At 38.1% G+C, this 18,903-nt stretch overlaps 1 protein-coding gene across 1 annotated transcript; it reads right to left on the bottom strand.

The window, feature by feature from the left end:
- Positions 1 to 361: 361 nt before the first annotated feature.
- Positions 362 to 17,665, bottom strand: LOC129732082 (uncharacterized). The gene is made up of 6 exons (XM_055692584.1): positions 16,370 to 17,665; positions 1,619 to 2,267; positions 1,452 to 1,548; positions 1,176 to 1,393; positions 833 to 1,110; positions 362 to 773 (listed from the first exon to the last, which is right to left on the bottom strand). The coding sequence occupies exons 1-6, from the start codon at positions 16,948 to 16,950 to the stop codon at positions 659 to 661; spliced, it is 1,938 nt and encodes a 645-aa protein (XP_055548559.1). The 5' UTR covers positions 16,951 to 17,665; the 3' UTR covers positions 362 to 658.
- Between the last annotated feature and the right edge of the window lie 1,238 nt (positions 17,666 to 18,903).

Below are 18,903 nucleotides of genomic sequence, written 5' to 3'. Positions count from 1 at the left end.
TCAGCCCAAGAAGCTCATCTTTTTTTCATGTCTGTTGAACTAACGGCATTGTGTAATTGCACACGTTATATTGATCACCGGACTGAAAAAGATAATTTTTTCTATGCAGTTGTAAAAAGTGCATTCTTTGTAAAGAATACAGGAAGCAAAGCATGAGCATTCCAAAGTTATCGACGTAACTATGTCTAGAACACGTTTCTAAGTGAATTTTATGGCCCTATAATAAAATTTATAGCGTGCATCAATGCAGCTGTAACAAGAGCAGAGACTGGAGTTTTTGTTTCTATTCTGAATTGCAGCACATGGTTCAACTTGATGCTAAATGCAAAAACAATGTGATGTAACAAAAAAGCCTAAAACATTATGTCAAAAAATGTATAATATATTATCATTTGACTTACAGTATTCTTAAATTAATTTACTTAGCACATCTAATTAAACTTCAGATCAATCAAGTTTACTTGGTTTCGAAATAAATAGATGCATCATCAGCGAAACTAAAAACAAAGCTACTATTCGTATACAGTCGATTCTTTTTTCTTTTGTTACTGGTGATCAACACAATTTCCGATGAAATCAGTGTTTATTACACAATGCGATATGGCAGACGAGAATCTCGAGAGGACCTTGCGTGCGCGTACAAAATATTTACAAATCCTCAACCCCTGTAGGAATAGCTCAGCTTGTCCTCTCTGGTGGGGCACTTCCCCTTTGCCTTGCTGTAGTGTCCATATTCGCACAAAGGCTCATGGCAGCGACCATTCAGGATGCACCTAAGAAAGGTTCCAATTTACAACTCATAGTGACTCATCAATAATTACAGCGAAATTACCTTCTACTTTCCATGGAAAAATGTTCCAAACCACGTTTGAACTGATCGCACTGCGTATCGCTCGATGAACAATCGCAATGACAGCGGTTATCATCGTCGATCACCCGCTGGAACAATACGGGACAAGTGCAGTTCGGTGCCGTCAACACAGTCGGCTGCACCGTTGATGACACCACTGGAGCTGCTGCAATCGATTCCAACCGATTAATGCATGCGCACTCGGTGTGGTTTATGAAACTCAGTCTTTCGATTGATGACCTTGCTCCCACGGTTTGAACCTATGGCGATGAGACGAGTATTCTTTAGAAAACTTTGTAGAATTCGGGAGGGGAGGAGAACGTACAAAGAAGTAAAGTTCAATTGTGGCATTCTTCGAGGAAGCGCAAGTCTGGGTTGGAGGGCAACAACCCACGTCATCCCCGCACCGGTGCAGTATTGTGCAATGTGGGGTGTACTGCTTGGTGGGATCACTCGAGGCTAGGATTATCTTTGGTTTCGGAACCGAGCAGGATCCTTCCTGTCGGATCTTACTAGCGTGGTGGGAAGCTAGTCGTGATATATCTGGAAAAAACAAGTTTGTTAAGGATTTTCTTAAGAAAACTAGAGAAACCTTTGTTACCCGTTCGATGAGATGGTTTTGAAAGTTTTCTTAATTCCATTGAAGACTGTGGGGAGCTCGACCCTGATAGGGTGGATGCATGTGCAGAGAAAGTATCCTGAAATGCAAGACCATCATTAGATTTGCCCTAATTTTATGCTTTAATTGGTGTTTCTCATAAAATTTACCTTACGACCAACTGCATCCAGGCCATTATCATCATGTTTTGACCCTTCGCTGCTCTGCTTTCTTTTGACAGTTTGTTTATGGCTGTCTTGGATTGAACTTCCGTTAACTATGACCATGCTGCCATACCCAGCGTCGCCTTGGGTCTCGATGTGCTTGCGGTTAAAATAATCGCCGTTATGACGTTTATTATCAGCAGCAGCATCATCATCAGCACCTACGACGCTATTATCATCATCGTACTCTTCCTCCTCCTCATTATCACCATCATCTTCATCATCGTCCTCGTCGTCTTCGTAATCGTAATCATACTCATCGTTTTCCTGCTGCAGCGAAACGACTTTCCTACAATCTGCCCCCACACATTTGCCCTTCGGTCGTGCTAACGATTTTGTCATTAAATTCGAATCAATTCTATCCTCCTCCTTATTGTAGGGGGAATTTCGCTTATAACTATTGAGTAGATCTTGAAAATATCTTTTGCTGTAGAAACTGGTTCCTCTGGTTCTATTGTTGCTAGCTCTGTTCTGGCTGATGTTCCTTAGTTTGTCCGCTTGTTGCAGCACCGGTGTAGGCGATACAGTTGTGACCGAATGAGATCTTCGCTGGGAAGCTACCCGGTTGTTTACGGTTGACTTCTTACCTACTTTACTGTGGAGAAAAAAAAAAGGTTAAAATTAGGTTCCAGAGCAAATTTTTGATTTTAACTATTTTGAGAAAAATTATATTCCAAACATTTTAGTAGTGATTTCCAATCAAAAAGCATGATTCATTTGGTAAAGTTGATTTTTTTGAGATTTTCCAAGAAGTAGGAACTTTAAAATCTCATCAAGTCATAAACTGAATAATGATAATCCACAATTGGAGCAGCTTTTCAAGTCGTAGGATGAACATCAAAGCGTTGTAAAAAACGGTTCATTATCGGAACTGATTTCGATTTCTAATCAGTTTGCTTTTCCCTTCAGTAGAAAAATTATAACTTTTCTGAAGTGGTGCATATAACCCCAAAATCAAAACTTTATTGTTGTTATCCGCAACACACCGAAACTTGGGGCGTGGTTTTGAAAAAGACTGTTTATCGGTTTCCTAGTAACGCTGCATGCGTGCTTGAGGTCTCATTCCCTGGATTCTTTGTTATCTGTTGTCAAATCCCATTACGCTTCAACCCAATTTCTCGTGACACCGTAATTACCAACATGATGATGACGGTTCAACTTTCATCGACATTAATAAAATATTGCATCCCATCGGACAGCCGTCGTTCCTGTCGTGCGCTGCGCTGCGCTGTCTCTTACTTTGGGAATAATTAAAAAAAATGCTTACAACGGACGCATGTAATGATTATTTAATGCATTCAACGAGTGTCATTAGAAGCTCAATTACCAAGCCAGCGAAGCCAAAATTGTCGATCATTATCATCCCATTGCTGAACGGGAAGTCTCGTTAGACAAATTAACACTACTCTATATTGTATAGCTCCGCGTCCCCCGGCCCAGATAAGTGCCAAGTAAAAACAAACTGCTGTAGCTAATATTTTAATCACGACAACACTTCTAGGTAATGGTTTCATATGCACAAATAAATATATATTTATACATATTTGCACAGCTAGACAAATGAAGCTGAACAATCCGGTTGCTACAGATTATCGCAGGCGTCCTTTTTTGCTTACCTCATAATCTGTGAGGGCAGACAGTCAAGAGTCAAGATAGGCGAAAGAGGAAAAACCCCCGCGCAAGAAGCTGCTACTGGTGATCAATGAGTTATGGTCATAGCCGTGCGCAGGATTTTTGGATTGGGGGGAGAGTGTCACCCAAATACATTTTAAGATCTGTAGCATAAGCCGGACACGAATGGTTTCACTTTGATAATGTCCCAGCTAATTGTAAAGCAGATTACTTTTGCGTTGTTTATCACTAGCACTGAAGATAATATTTCTGTTCAATTTTTTAATGAATTTTTTGACCATTTTTTGATTGTTGTTATTCTCAAACTAATAACACTTCATTAACCTTCAGTTCATTTGTAATTTTATCATTTTTTTCATTTTTTTTATTGAGGTCGCTCTCAGCCACAAGGTCTTTCGCCACCGAACCATAGAAATTTTAATGTTTGCAGCTTACAAACATTTTTTCTGACTGTAAGTTTCCTAGTGGAATTTCTTAATTTTTTCGTAGCACCTATTTTATGAGAAAGCTTTATTATTATTATGATATGTTGTTTTCGACTGCCCAATCTAGTTTTCACCATGATGAGTAGAACATGGTGTAACGGTTTGACCAAAAAGTAGGCGCGGGGTGAGGAAGCGTTTTTTCACTTTGGAGGGTTGGAGACGGAGCATCACTATGCAACAGCGAATAACTTTTTCGTGTTTGTTGATATATATCCTTACTAACTAGGCAATTGAATACGGTAAATTCAGGTGTTTTGAGTTTGAAATTATTTTTTAAATTAATGAATATTGGTAGCAAGGTATGTAGCATTGCCATATTTAGAATATTTATGCATCCAAATGATATATCATGAGATGCGATAATTCTTTGTGCCCTAGTTGTTTATAAACAATATATATGTCTTTATACATCATGGTTTTCACCAAGAATTTGGAAGTGTCACTGTATGTCTTTTTTCACATTTCTGTGTGATATAAATTTAAAACTCTCCGCAATATTTTTAGCCGTCAGGATTGTTTTTTTTTAATTTTGTAACTATTTATGAATAAGTATAATATTTCTCGGGTATCCTCCATATAGATGAATTTTTCACTTTCAATCCCGCATTCAAATAGTTTTTTTTTTTTTTAGAATCCGATTGTAAACACTTTAAATGATTTTGAACTTGCGCATGCACTTAGCGCCCTAGTTTTCTCTTATTAGGTGTACAACTTTGCTTCCGCCGTTGTGAACATTGATGCATTAAAACATTTGTAAATATCTCTTCGTATCATAAAGTTATTCTCGAGCCGAACACTCTTCATTTGGAGGAAGTGTTGCTTTTCTTTTTAAATTCAGAGATCTCTGCAGCTGAGTGGCATCAATTGCTGTCGAATACTTACGGTGAAGCTTTTTTGAGAGAAAGATTCTGCCGTGAGTGGGAAGAAGGTTTCCGAAGATGCTAAATTAGGTATTTTAAGTTACTCAGTAAGTCACAATACAATGAATTACTCGAAAAAATCATTCTTTAGTATGACAATGCTCGACCCCATGACGCAGAAATGGTAAGAAAAAAAAATTTTACCCCACCCGCCGTACTGTCCAAACGTTACTCCATCTGACTACTACCTGTTCCGATCGATAGCACAGGGTCAAACGATGAACCTGCTCGTACGCATTTAGAGTTAGTTGGGGCATACCACAATAGATCAAATAATAGTTCAATCTCCTACGAAGGACAAAAGCTAACGAGTACTTCCGTTCTTATAAAGAAGTCAAAAATTAGATTGATACTTGGGTCACCGCCAAAGATGAGCAGTTTTTCCGTCACAGGATTCGCATGCTGTCAGAGAGTAGTACATTGCAACGGCATTTTTCACAATGAAGCCTCATCACTCAGTCTCAATACGGGTTGTGATAAAGTGCTTTCCTGGCATTATTATCGATACCGCCTAACAAACCATTACCATTAAAATAAACCATTGCGTAATTCATTCAATGGTCAATTCGAGAACAGCACTCGACTTGTTGTTGACCGCAACATTTGCGGTAAAAATTGGATTAAAATTGCCGATTTTTCATGATTTGCCTTTACACGCACTGACAAAACTACCCATGCTGCATCAATCATAGTAGCCCATGAGTTAGTTGAAAAATTGACAGCTCTATCAATCGAACTCTAACCGTGATAATGAAAACAACGAAGCAACTCCGATCAGTAGTGCGCGGTTAAAGAACGATACCCTGCCGCGTCAAAAACGGACATCGTGCGGCACTTCATCTACTGAGCAACAAGTAGCTCCAGAGAAAGACCGAAGGAAAAGTGGCTACATCGCTGCGTGCGCTTGGCCGGGAGGTTGGTGCATGCGCAAAACAGTGAAAAAGTATTTGGCGAACATGGACATACATGTCAGGAAACGACCGTCCCGTCCACTGCACTGGTCTCGAAGCTGCAGGTAATGACACAGCGGCAGCGGCTGAATAAGCTAGTCAAGTCGATTTTTCCGGCGAATTGTGACGTGACGGTGGTGATGGACGACGAGACCTATCAAACCCTGGATGGCAATGACTGGCAGGGCACATCGTATTTTACTTCCTCTCGGAGGAAGTGAGTTCCGAGGTGATATTCATTTCACACACCAAGTTTTTCAAGAAGGTGCTGCTGTGGCTGACAATCAGCAAGAGGGTAATGTCAAAGCCGCTCTTCTCTCGATCCGGGTTGGCCGTGAACGGGGAAATCCATAGTACGAAGTGCCTGCCGGAAGTTGCGTCGTTCATCAAGAAATACCATAAGAGCGGAAACGTGGTGTTTTGGCCAGAACGTCGGCCCACTACTCCAAGCGATCATTGGAGGAGATGGAGCGGCTGAATATCGATGTGGTATCAAAGTCGGAGAATTTGTAGGAAAACCTGAGGCGTAAGATCTACTCTAACAATTTTGTCGCGAAAACTGAGGAGGAATTAATAGATACAATATAACGCAGCAAGCAAAGCAAAGCCTTGGTGCTCCATTCCGATTCGGAACCCGATCTTCTGTTTATTATACACAGACTTCGCAGCCAACTGTTAAGTGTACAGGACAATTGCGGGGTTAGCGCTACGATCCTAACAGTTTAACAACGTAACTAACAGTCAGTTGTAGAATGTCCACGGTCTTTACAAAAAAAAAAAAGAATAAAAAAGAATAATCGTTAAAAATCTGTCCACGTGGTATGTGGATGGCCCCTTATTTTATTAACTTTTCGACTGTGTATACACCCAATTTCGGAACAGAAAAGGCCAGCCAAAGGCAAGTCAAATGGTTAATAATAATAATCATGTGTTATTTTCCAACTAGTTGGCCCGTAGTGGCTAGCCACTTTCAAATGCGTTTTGAACTATTAAAAGTTGGTATTTAATCTAAAACGAAAAATTTTTTTTTGAAATATCGAGTTGAAGTTAAAGATGTAACTATGATACTATCGACAATTCGATGCAGACTGCCAGCGCTGGTTTAAAACTTAATTAATTATCTAAACTGCGATAAATCCTTCGTTCAGTAGATCGTGTATTGATTGCTTATTCGAAAACGAATCTGCATATCGCTTCTTATAAGGATCCACTGCACAGCTGTTTTCTCCAATATCTAAATACTTTTTCTCCATTATTTGATTATTTTCAAAAAATTGTTTTCTAACGATTTATATTTTAAAAAATTTCATAACTTGAATAATAGTTCATTTTCTCAATTGTTTGATGTTACATATGTTATGTTCAAACTAAACTTACAAAATAACTAAAAATGAATGTGATTTAAAAAAACAATTTACAAAAAACATGGCTCATGAAAAAATACTGGATTGCTCAAAAAAATATTCACGCATGCAAAAGTTTGTCTATGCAATTTGTTACTAACAATAGCAAAGCTTGGAACAACGAAGTACTGTCCTCTCTTAATCATTGATGGGTAATTCAAATCTATATCTAATACTCCGATATAACTTCACACATGATAAATGACGCGCATGAAACATCTGTCATCTGCGTTTCATCACAGAAACATTTTATAGTGTTGCGTAACAACATAACAATCCTCATCCCATCACCACCATCTTTGTCTACTTCTTTGTTTTCGTCTTCTTCTACATAAGCAAACAAATATTATTTGATAAAAAATAAAAAAAGTTGGCTTACTGTACCGCATTTGCAGGATAGTAGACAAACCCATGTTTAATTTTTAAAACTTTGAAAATTTCATGTCGATATATCAAAATATCTTAAATAAAAACTGTTGATCAGATTTTACACAATGTTCCAAAATAATAGCCAGGAATTATTTTTTACCTCAAAAAATGAACTTCAAAATCTTATTACTCATCAACTATAAACATAATTAACACAAACTGTATTGCAAATTAAAGATCAATGTGTTCCTTACTGAATAATTTCGTCATGAAAATTTTCAAGTATAATTGTTGAACTTGACTCAAAGTTTGAATGTCACTCGTCGGAAATGGGTTTATCTTATACTCTAAGTTTTTTTGGAACAGCTAAAATTTTCACGTATCAGCAAAATAATTATCCCTTTCTCCGTACATCTTGAACGTCGTAGCAAACTTAAAGAATTAATTTGGGGTACATGTCTTGTGTAGGTTAAATGTCTTTTCTATTTTTAAAAATATCGAAAAAAAATTATATTGCTTTATCTTTGAGTACAACTTCTTGAGAACATTTTGGTAAATTTTGTTAGAGCTTTGAGTAATAGGGAGAAAGTTGGATAGATTTCAAGTGCGGCTTGTCACGCGCCATAAGCTAAACTTGAAACTCAATATGATGTTTTGCATAAAATGGCTTTGGCGAGTTACAGCCGGTTTTCTTCAATTTTTTTATAAATGTTCGTTATTAACGTCTTCGGTCGTAATTGATATTTTCAATAAACAAACAACTTTTTGCTATCGAATAACTTTACTATTAAAAAATTACATATTTCAATGCATACAAAAATTGCTACACACTTAAAAAAAAACAAACTGCTTATTTTCTCGAGCAAAAAGATTTATAATCCCCATTATTTTCTTGACTTTTTCATAGTCTATCCTCAATGAACAACAGGTACTGCCTTATTCCACTTGACAACCTAATTTTGATGGTAATGCCATGACATTACAAAATCTATTGGACATGTAACGTTCATAATCAACCGACAGTGGTTTGGCTAACTTTAGATTTCATTTACATGCTTGATATCTTTGATACTTTGTCTTTCTTACATCTTAAAATTGCCTTCCGCCCTTTATTACGTTTTGGGCGGTTTTTGTCGATGCACCTGCATCAGAACCTATAGCCATGTGCTTATTTAACACGTGTGCCGAATATTAGTTGAGACGCAGTTAGCTTTGATTTCCTTACGACTGGCTTCATACCAGGAGGAGGTGAGTGGAGACTAAAAGAGAAGGTAACTTGTAGTCAGAACAGGAGTGTTTGCGTTGCTACCCACAAAAAAATAACAAACTTTAGTGTACCACAGCTTCAGAGTTTGCTTGGGAAAAAGGCAATTTGAGTAACTTTCGTTTGTCGTGCGCGTGACTGAAAGACAAGGGAACTATATATATTCCGACATTCATCTGTACCTGTGCAAGTTACAAACGTTGTAACTTGAGTAGAAATATATATTAAAGATATTATTTCTTTCCTTCTTAGTGTTATTTACTTCTTGCCCTCCCTTTGGCCAATTTTATTAGCTTTAGGCATAAAAACAATTCGAAATTTGTAATGATCTTACTGGTGGAAGAAATGGCTTTTTTTGACATGTTTAGATTATGCTCGTCAAGCTTTTTCGAAGGTATCTCGAAATTTACGCGGCTTTCGAAATTTACGTGTTTTTGTGTCAAATTTGGAATTTAGGCGGTTTTTTGTTCCACGCCTAAAATGGTACTCTAGTGTATTAATTTATAAAAGAGCAAATCGCATTAAAACTATCCCACAATTTAAATAAGGTTTCCAAAGTAAATACAGATACGCAACAAAATAAATTTCAAATAGAGAAAAAAAATGATGATATATTTTTTGTTCAATTTGAGAAAACTTCAAGGCAGCCGAAAGGGACAACAGTTTTAATACAGTTTTGACAGTTCGACTTTTTGGCAACACTCAATCTTTCTGTCAAGCAATATTGATGAGCTAATCATCGGACACCGATTACAAACACATAAAAATTTGATTTGGTTTGTGGATCAACGCCAACGCTCACTCAGTTTAATCAAGTTAATTCCACAGTATTTTCTCAACTTTCCAATGCTGATCTCAGATTTAAAAATAGTTGTTACATCGTTTTTTAAATAAAGTTCATAATAGCGGCCATACTCGAAATGGCGATCAATAAAGGGTGGACACGAAATTATTGCAACACTTTCGATTGGCTGTAACTTATGTCCTTTACGAAGGAAATTTCGAGGTTTTTATATTTAGAACATATTGTTAACATGATGTGAGTTTGACGGTTGTGTTTTCTATTGCGAAAGGGCGAGAAAAAACTTTGTACGCCCACATGGCAAATCCGGAGCCTGCCTACCATACTTTGGGAAAAACGCTTCACATTTGTAATTCGACCATCTCAAGAGTTTTAAAAAGGTTCAAGGACAAGTTGACGCATTAATCCATGGACAAGTTCTCTCATCATAATTTTTACCTGTCATCCCAACAAAAGGCTTGGAGTTTCGGAATCGTACGTTAAGAAGATCATAGTAAGAAGTAGATACACACGTACAAGGTTCAAAAGTTCCTAAATCTTGATGAATGCCATCAGACAATTACCAAAACCCGCGCCAGACAACTCCATTGTAGACCAAAAGTAGTTGCTGTGAGAAGGACGATGAAACGTATGTCAAAGCTGACTTCGCACAACTACCAAGATAGGTGTTTTTTACTGAAAAGAATGAGATGATCGTTTCGAGAAGGAAAAATTGTCCGGATACGCTGCCAAGTATCTGATTTGGAAGGCTATCTGCACCATTGGCAAGCGAAGTCAAGTTTTCGTCACAAAAGAAACCATCAACAGTGAAAATTACAAGACTGAATGCCTCAAAAAACGTCATTTGCCAATACTGAGACAGTAGATAGAAAGCCCACCATTTTGATGGTGATGTCTAGCCTCTTCTTACTGTTCGAAAAATATGTTAGAATGGTATGAGGCGAACTCAGTCAAGTTTGTATCAAACCGTATCGGGCTATGATGAAACAGAAACTCAGAAAGACCAAGGACAACGTGAAAAATGCAAGTGACATGCTCAACAAATAGAACAACAATGATAAAAAAAACGGATACAACTGACTCTTATGGATGGCGTGAAGCGAAAGTACCGAGCGTTTTATCAAGGAACCTCCAAAAATTGATCCAATACATGCAAACTAGGGTTTATTATTGCATAAAAATACTCTCGGAATTAAAATTATATGCGATAAATATACGATGTTTGCACCATGTTTTCTGTGTTGCCATAATTTCGTGTGCACGTGTGCATCGTTTCTGTTAATAATAATGTACTGATTAATGGGAGTTTTATCACAAATTTTAGAATTACAGCTTGATAAAAGATTGAGAATTGGCTAAAATCCAATAACATTGTACAGCCGAACCTCCACAAATCGATATGGAAGGAACCATCGGTTCATGAACTTTAGCGCCCTTCTAAAAACAGTGTCGGGTCCATTTTGGCGTACAAAAATTAGTACAACTCTTTTCCTCTGGAGATATTCCAGCTAGCTGGCATCCCGCCATGATTCGAGGGCTAACATCTCAGCGTGTGTGTAAACGAGATAGCATATCACCGCCACTTCTCATTCACATAACATAGCATCTGTCATTGGGGCCTGCAAATCGCGGACCCGCTGCGATGTTAGCTGCGATGAAGCAAAGCAAATAAGATAGAGATGCCAGCTAGCTGAGATATTTGATCTGAGTCTTCTTTTTTCATCATTTTTTACGGTTTCAGGATCGGCGGAATAGTACTTAGAAGCCCACATTCCACGTGGACAGATTTTTGACACCCCCTCCCCCTCTGTGGACAATCGCTAATATAAATTCTAAGCTGTCTACGTGTAATGCGGATGGAACATGGAATTATTCCATTATTCTGCCTCTTCTTGTCTTTGGGAAACTCCTTCCTCGATTTTCGGGTCGCTAGGTCTTTTGGGAAACGGTCTTAAACTTCAATGCAAATTGAGAATCAAGTTAGTTTTTCTCACGATTTTTACCTTTGATGAACCTGAAACTTCTAAAAGTTATTGTGTCATAGAAACTAGAGATGGTCCGGTATGGGAAATTTGTTACACGTACCCGACCCGCATCCAACTCATCGAGAATTTTCAAACCCGTACCCGACCCGAACCCCAAATTTTTTTTTTTTTTTTCAAAATACCCGTACCCGACCCGTACCCGAAAGAAAAATACCTCGAAATTGCCGGTACCCGACCCGTCCTGGTTTTTTTTTAATATATATTTTTTTAAATACCTGGTTACCTCGCAGTTCCAGGCGATATATTGGTTCTCCAAGAATCCAGCGTAGCATCTGTCACTGAGAACGTCCGCTCGTCCGATGTTGAATAATTTTGACCATTTTTATCACGCAGCAAATTATCTACTCATAACTGTGTACATGCGGCATCCCTGGTCACAGTGCAAACCAAGGCCTGGGATTAGGGGGGATCTATCTGTCAAACATCGTGTAACCAACATATTCGGCAACAAAACTCGAGAAACCGTGGAAAGCTTTCATGAATGTGTTGTGAAAAAATCACTATTTTTTCTCCTGCAAAAATCATGGACCAACAAACGTAATGGACCAGATTTGTTCTGCGATAACGCCAGAGGCGTCTCGTCGACCTGTTCAACCTGTTCATAGGACAGGTAGACGATCTCAGAAAAAAAGTGATTTTTTCATATTTGTAGAGTGGATGAAAAATCATCGAAGGTAATTTATTTGTAATTTCAATGTTATCCCGAACATCCTTATTTTATTTTCTACGTAGTGGAAATTTATGCACCGTGAAGAATGTAACCTGATGGGCTACACTTCAGACTACGCCATACAACTCACACGCAACGCAACCCACACGCAATAATGACGACCGTTTGTTCAGACCTTTCACCTGAACTAACCGTCGTTCAACACTTCTCTGCACCTTCAAGTGCGGCAGGGTAGACGCAGTCATTTATGCTCACCACTACTTATGCGACGCCTCGCGTAAAAATGACATTTTTGGTTCAAACTTTCTGCTGAACAAAACCGATGTCAGCGAGAGAAAACATTTATTACACACCACCTCTCTTCAGTGTCTGGTAATCTGTTTCGTTATGCCTTTCCGTTTCTTCTCTCGACGTCATTGAAATTTGAGAGAGACCACGTGGCCGCGAGAGTTCGCAGATCCATCTTCAGAGCTTTCGTAGTGCAAATGAAAAACGAGCAAATTCATTCATTATTTCTGTCAATGTGGTGGAATTCTTCCGTTGATGTATAGTTTCATTCAAACCTCTACACCCATTTTGTTCATTCGAAAACTTGAACCTCGCATAGTATACGTTTGTCTTCTTACGCGCTGCTTTCTTTTTAGTTTAAAATTTTAAAATCGTCAAAGGAAACGCTTTAGCATTGAACTAAGATTTGATAAACAAAGATAGGTTTTTACTCATGCGAAAGTTTAGAGGCAAAAAGATCATAAACATAATTTTAATTATCGTTGGACAAAACCTGAATGATACTGACATTGCATATCACAACGCCATCCGTCGAGCGAACTTTTCTAGTTCTTCGACGGATCAAGAGTTATTTACGACTAAATCCGATCATTGAGAATCATGATGTGATAAATGTGGATAAAGATTTTTCTATGAAATGATGCAGATATCATTATTCTACGAGAAAATTATCGGAAAACTCGCGGTCATAATAGACCCTAGAATTTTTTTGCCATATATATAAATGTAGAGAGATAAAAGTTTTCGAAACTGTTATCACAATACTGTTGTTTCAGTGTTGCAATTGTTGATTGAACAGGTAGCCCACTTAGTCACGCGTCGCCTCTGGATAACGCACACATATATGAAATTTGACTGCAGTGAATCCCCTCTGCCTGGGATGGAGAAACCAATACTACACTAAAAATTGATCGAAACAGATGACACGCACATTCGTCGTTTTTGATAGCGTGTAACTCTCTTTCTGCTGTAACCCGAGCATGACTCGAACTAAGTATTTAGTAACATCAACTTTATCTGTAAAACACAAATTTTTCGAGTCAGTTTTTTCTGATTTTCAAGTTCATATATATTTACGCAGACTTGCGCAGAGTTACAATAATTTTACAAGTTTATACCTCACTATTTTGTGAAACGAAAATCAACATTCAACCGTGATGGAGTGTATAGTTCCAATTTGTTACGAAACGACATATTTTTTGATACCCGAGTAATAATTACGTAGGAGGTATTCCAAAAAGAGTTTATTAACTTTCGAATCTCGTAGCTAACCAAAGGACAGAAATATTTTGTTTCAAAATATATTGTTAATTTCATTGCGTGTATGGATGATATCATAATCATCATTATCATCATCGTTATTATAATAAGGCCACGGTCAAGAAAAATGTAATCATTCTTCCACAAAAATCACTGATGACGTTTACGTGTGCAACCACAAAATTGTCGCTACATAAAATAGAAGTAGGTTAAGCAATTCCTCAAATTTCAAAATGAAAAATGAATATTTTTTCATGTAAGGCGATACTTCCAAGTTATTATACAATACCTGCTACCGCAATACCGCATTATATTGAGACACCTTCTGTGGAATCTAAAACCAAGGTGTAACGTCGGAATGAAAGATTTCAAACGGTAACACTGATGTAACCACATAATGGATCACAACAATCAATATGTCGTTGAAATGATAAAATGATGGACAATTTTGTGATTCTTCAGTTATCAATATAATTTCATTGTTAAACAGTTAAGATTTCATAAAAGTTAGAAGGTCGAATTTTTCACGAACAATGTATCAATCACATGCGAGCACGCCTGGCACAGACTTCATGAGTAGACACCAATTGCCTGCTGTGATATCCTGTATAGCAGTGGCAATTTTTTTTTTTTTTTTTTGACAGAATCTCCCCGTCCTAATAGGTCAACTAATGTTTGCTTTAATGAGCCTAGACTATTTTGATGTCTTGAAGGTGAAGCTTTTTCAGAAAGTTCGTAACAACCTCCACAGACAGTTTTACGTTCTTCTGTTAGAGTGTTATTAAAGCTGATGTTTTGAAGGAAAACATGCTGGCACAAACTGTTGCTGCACCGAGCAATGTATGAATAGAGCACTGGTCACTCGTCGTCTATCAGTGAGTAGAACTCGATATTCATTTGTGTGCAGTCAATCCAATTGAAGACGTCATTGGGGCCGTTCCTAAACCATGTGGTCATATTTTTAGCACTGTTATACCCCCGTACTGCTGTACTGATGATTACATTTTGCTAGCTAAATGAATTTAGTTCAATATGACAATCCTAGTTGCAAACCGGGGTAACGGTATAGAGGAAAACCAAATTCATTCCATTTTGATATTAGAGTTCCCACATTTATATATGTATTTTTCAATTAATTTTTGTTTACATTAGCATCCTCAATAAAGTATTTCTTTCCATAACCTAACTTTTAATTGAACAACAATATGCAAACATTAATTCACCCTTGTTTCGTTCATCCTTGTCCATCATTCTAGCCTGGTTTATTTTTGAAGATAACAGACATAATATCATGACTTTAAAATATGACAGCTTCGTTGTTTTTGGTATCTTGAAACTGATTAAAAAATTTTTCCTGTTCACTGATAAAATGTTTAAATTGACCTAAATTAAATGTGAACATGTTCATGAAAATCTACGTCAATTTAAATTTTCTGTGAATATACGTTTTCGTCTAAAAACTGTTGTTCTTTATCGTTATTTTTTCCACGAACTTGTAACTGCAGGAAATTTTTTTATGTGGCATCTTTGCCGCTTGGTGATCGGTGAGTGAGCCATCTTTCACACGACACGAATAAATATAGAAGGAAGTTTAATTTCTACTAAATCGTACTCGATTTAGATTTGTATAGAAGGTTGCCTTTTCATGCATTGAAGAAAATTGACTGTATTAGAATTAAAGGTATTCATCATTCAAATAATCAAAATACAGACCCCGTTCGATTTTGCCAAACACGACACGGCAGAATTTTTTGAAGTAGAATACTTCTCTCAGGATGTTCGGGGAATACTTAATTCGCGCTGTCAGTGATAATAGGGTAAAAATACCCGTACCCGACCATCTCTAATAGAAACCCAACAAATAGCATAGTTACCACGCGGAACCTTTGAGCAGACAAGGCATCAAGTAATAAAAATATCCACTATTGAGGTTGAAAAATCAAAGATATCAAGTAATGGCAATTTCAAGATATCAAGTAATGCCTAATTTCAGTTAGAACAACTCATCATAATTCCAGTCTGTAATTATTCCAGGACCAGCAACAGTTGGTTTTCAATTGATCAATTTCTCATATAAACTGTTTGTGGGTCTGGCAAGACACAGCTAATATGAATGTGATATTAAATTAAAAACAAATTCAAACAAAAATATATTCGTGCTGTGCCAAACAGAAGGTTGAATATTTAAATTTCCTGATTGTTCGACTAAAATTATACATTTTAACAAATTTTGTTGATTGTCACGCTACGTTAATAAATACGTTAAGTCCCCCGAGAATCCCCCACCTGCGCACGGCTGTGGACATACAGTCAAGCAAGAGTCAAACCAGACGGCAGAGGAAAAGCACGCGTAAGAAGCTACTGGTGATCAATGAGTTACGGCCAAGTGTGAACTTTGCCTTTTTTCTCTTTTCGCAGCCTGCTGTTGGAAGTTGAAAAACAAGGTTGAATTCACAGCTCGAACATTTTATTTCCAAGCGTTGTCCCCGCGGAAAAACAGATTTATGGTCGTTGTAAATGGTTAGTGAACAGAAAGAAAGACAGTGTCGTTCTGAAGAAGATAGTTCGTTCTTTTGGATATAGGAAAAAAAACAATGAAAGGCAAGCACCTTAAATTACCGTGTTCAGGCCGTACTGTCTTGTGCTCATCTGGCGGCGTTCCCGGCAGCGAAGATCGATTGCCGCCGGTTACGAAGTTATGCAGCAACCGCGGTCTATTGCCGTTATTAGGATGCCTTGTGTAGGTTTTACTGCCGGCGTCCGGAGCTAGACGGCAATGGTTGTGAATTGACTGATGATGTGCATTAAATCGATGATGATGCTTAGCTACCCGGGAATGGTTGTTTCTGCTGAAAGCGCGAACGGCTCGCACCTTCTCCTCCTCCTTGTTGGCGGATTGTTGACTTTTCACATGGTGATGCTGATGGCGCACGTGGTGGGATGCTGTAGACATCCCGAACGCGTGTTGGTGAAGATGATTATTATTTGCACTGTAATCCACGAAGCTGCCAGTAATCAGCATCGATGAAACATTCAGCCGCCTTCCGACCGGCTCAGGCTGGGGTGACTCATCACCAACGAGGACGACGCTTCTACGTACGGGAACGAAACTGACACACAATTTCACTTTTAAAAATACGATTATGAAACAGAACGTAATGATCTTCGCAACACCAATTGATGAAATCATGATAGGATTGCTATTGAATAACGGGTTTCCAACTATTCCGAGTTGCCATTTGATCTATCACAGGATACACACAAAAACCCTTTTTTGTTTCTTTTTTATTAATTGAAACCCAGTCAGTGTAAACTCTTTATTATTAAGCTTTGTTTTCTCCTCAGCTATCCACCGACTGGATTCCAGTCCGCCAATTAGCTGAGTCTGAGTTTCTTGAATGCACCGTGTGAATGACATGAAACAATCATTCTTCAATAACTTTCGGCTTCCCACATTCCCCGTTTTTCATTCCCTCTCTTCCTTTGCCAACGCGGTTTCCTATTTGATGTTGTAAGGCTTGATGATATCTTTCTTCTGTTCGCCGTACAATTTCTCTGCACCACTTTTCAAAATGATCATCACTCGTTTTTTGAAACAGGAATAGTTATGCGTACACACAGAGCACTATTCCCACATACTTTGAAATCGATACGATTGATTCCGACGGAGGCCAATCCATTCGCATTGGAGATTGTATGTACTATGGTCCTCCTAAGCACGAAACTCGACCCAAGGGCCCGCCATTGGTTGAACTTCGAGGCGTACTACGAAATAACAATAAAAAAAACTCAAAGGAATAATTTCAACACCGTATCCCAGCCACAATGCTGACTGTCTGCTAGCGAACGCGAAACTGAGAGAAGTATCGTTTCACGGTTTTAGCATTTGCTTTTACCGCCACGGAATGGAACGGAACTCTGAATGAAATTCAGTTTATCTGTGCCTCGATCATCACTAGCGTTTCGTTTTACTCAGAACGAGAGAAACCGAGAGCCGAGCCGAGCTGAGCTGCTGCAGCAGCACCAGCAAGCGCAAGCAATGTAAAATGAGTTGTTCTTAAACTCCACAAGGTGCACTACATCTGAGGTTTTAAAGATTGTTTATACAACCCGGCAAACAATGTGCCTCATTGAAACAAGGATTCTCTGTTAGGTTCCTTTCCGCTCCCGGTGTCGTAAATGCAGTTATAGTAGTAGAAAACAGAGCGGACCATTTTGTGACTCCGGCAGAGTGTGTAAACACGCGATCAAATTAAAGTTCTGACCGTTGCGTTGGATGTCGGCAAGCAGCAGCATGGAAGTAATTTTTGAAACCTTAGCTCGCTATCAGAACAACTCCGAGAAAGTTCACAGTAAGGGTTTCGGTTCTATCGTCACCTCAACCATAGCCGTGCGCACGGGGGTGGTTTTCGGCGTTCAAACACCTCCCAGCTTGAGAGTCTCAGGTTGAAAAAATCAGTTAAAACGATATGAGTTCTGTCTGAAATTTATACAATTTAATAAAACACCAGAAACTATCAAAATCTGATGCCTTATAAATTGTACAAGAAATTGTAAACAAATACTCCGAATGATTTGTATTTGCACGAACTGGACATAAAGGAGCATTAATCCGTTTTTTTTTTTAAGGGGGGATTTGTTTGTAGCTTAAGTATTTATGATAAATATTAGTAAATAATGAGTATGTGTGTCCAATCACAAATGGTGACTTCTCAACACTGTTAGAAATTTGTAATTTCATTTGTTAGGATTTGTTTGCTTTCGCAATTAGGACTTATCATTCGTAGGGATTTAAACCTACTTGTCAGAAAAGGGGAAGTAAACTTACAACTAACTTAATTGCTAACTTATTGGCTATAAAGAGAGCTTATCGTAGCAATTGAGGATTGCAACGATTTTTGTCGAAAATTGTTAATAATTTTATTTGACATAGCTTCTAATGGTTCAACACCAGTAAGTCTATGTAATTCGAGTGTACCAAACCAAGGAGGACGCTTCAAAATCATTTTCAGAATTTTATTCTGAATCCTTTGGAGCGTTTTCTTCCTTGTTGAACAGCAACTTGACCAGATCGGTACAGCATAAAGCATTGCTGGTCTAAAAATTTGTTTGTGAATCAAAAGTTTGTTCTTTAAACAAAGTT

This window comes from Wyeomyia smithii, chromosome 3 (genome assembly GCF_029784165.1).
Source record: "Wyeomyia smithii strain HCP4-BCI-WySm-NY-G18 chromosome 3, ASM2978416v1, whole genome shotgun sequence".
In the NCBI taxonomy this organism is placed as follows: domain Eukaryota; kingdom Metazoa; phylum Arthropoda; class Insecta; order Diptera; family Culicidae; genus Wyeomyia; species Wyeomyia smithii.
The sequence above is the reverse complement of the archived record's forward strand: the minus strand, read 5'-3'. Positions and strand labels throughout refer to the sequence as shown.

Coding starts and splice junctions, on each gene's coding strand:
- LOC129732082 (XM_055692584.1), bottom strand. CDS start 16,950: ATGATTTCATCAATTGGTGTTGCGAAGATCATTACGTTCTGTTTCATA. Junction 2,268..16,369: donor CCTGAACACGGTAATTTAAG/GTGCTTGCCTTT, acceptor TTTTCTCCACAG/TAAAGTAGGTAAGAAGTCAA. Junction 1,111..1,175: donor CAATTGAACTTTACTTCTTT/GTACGTTCTCCT, acceptor TCATCGCCATAG/GTTCAAACCGTGGGAGCAAG.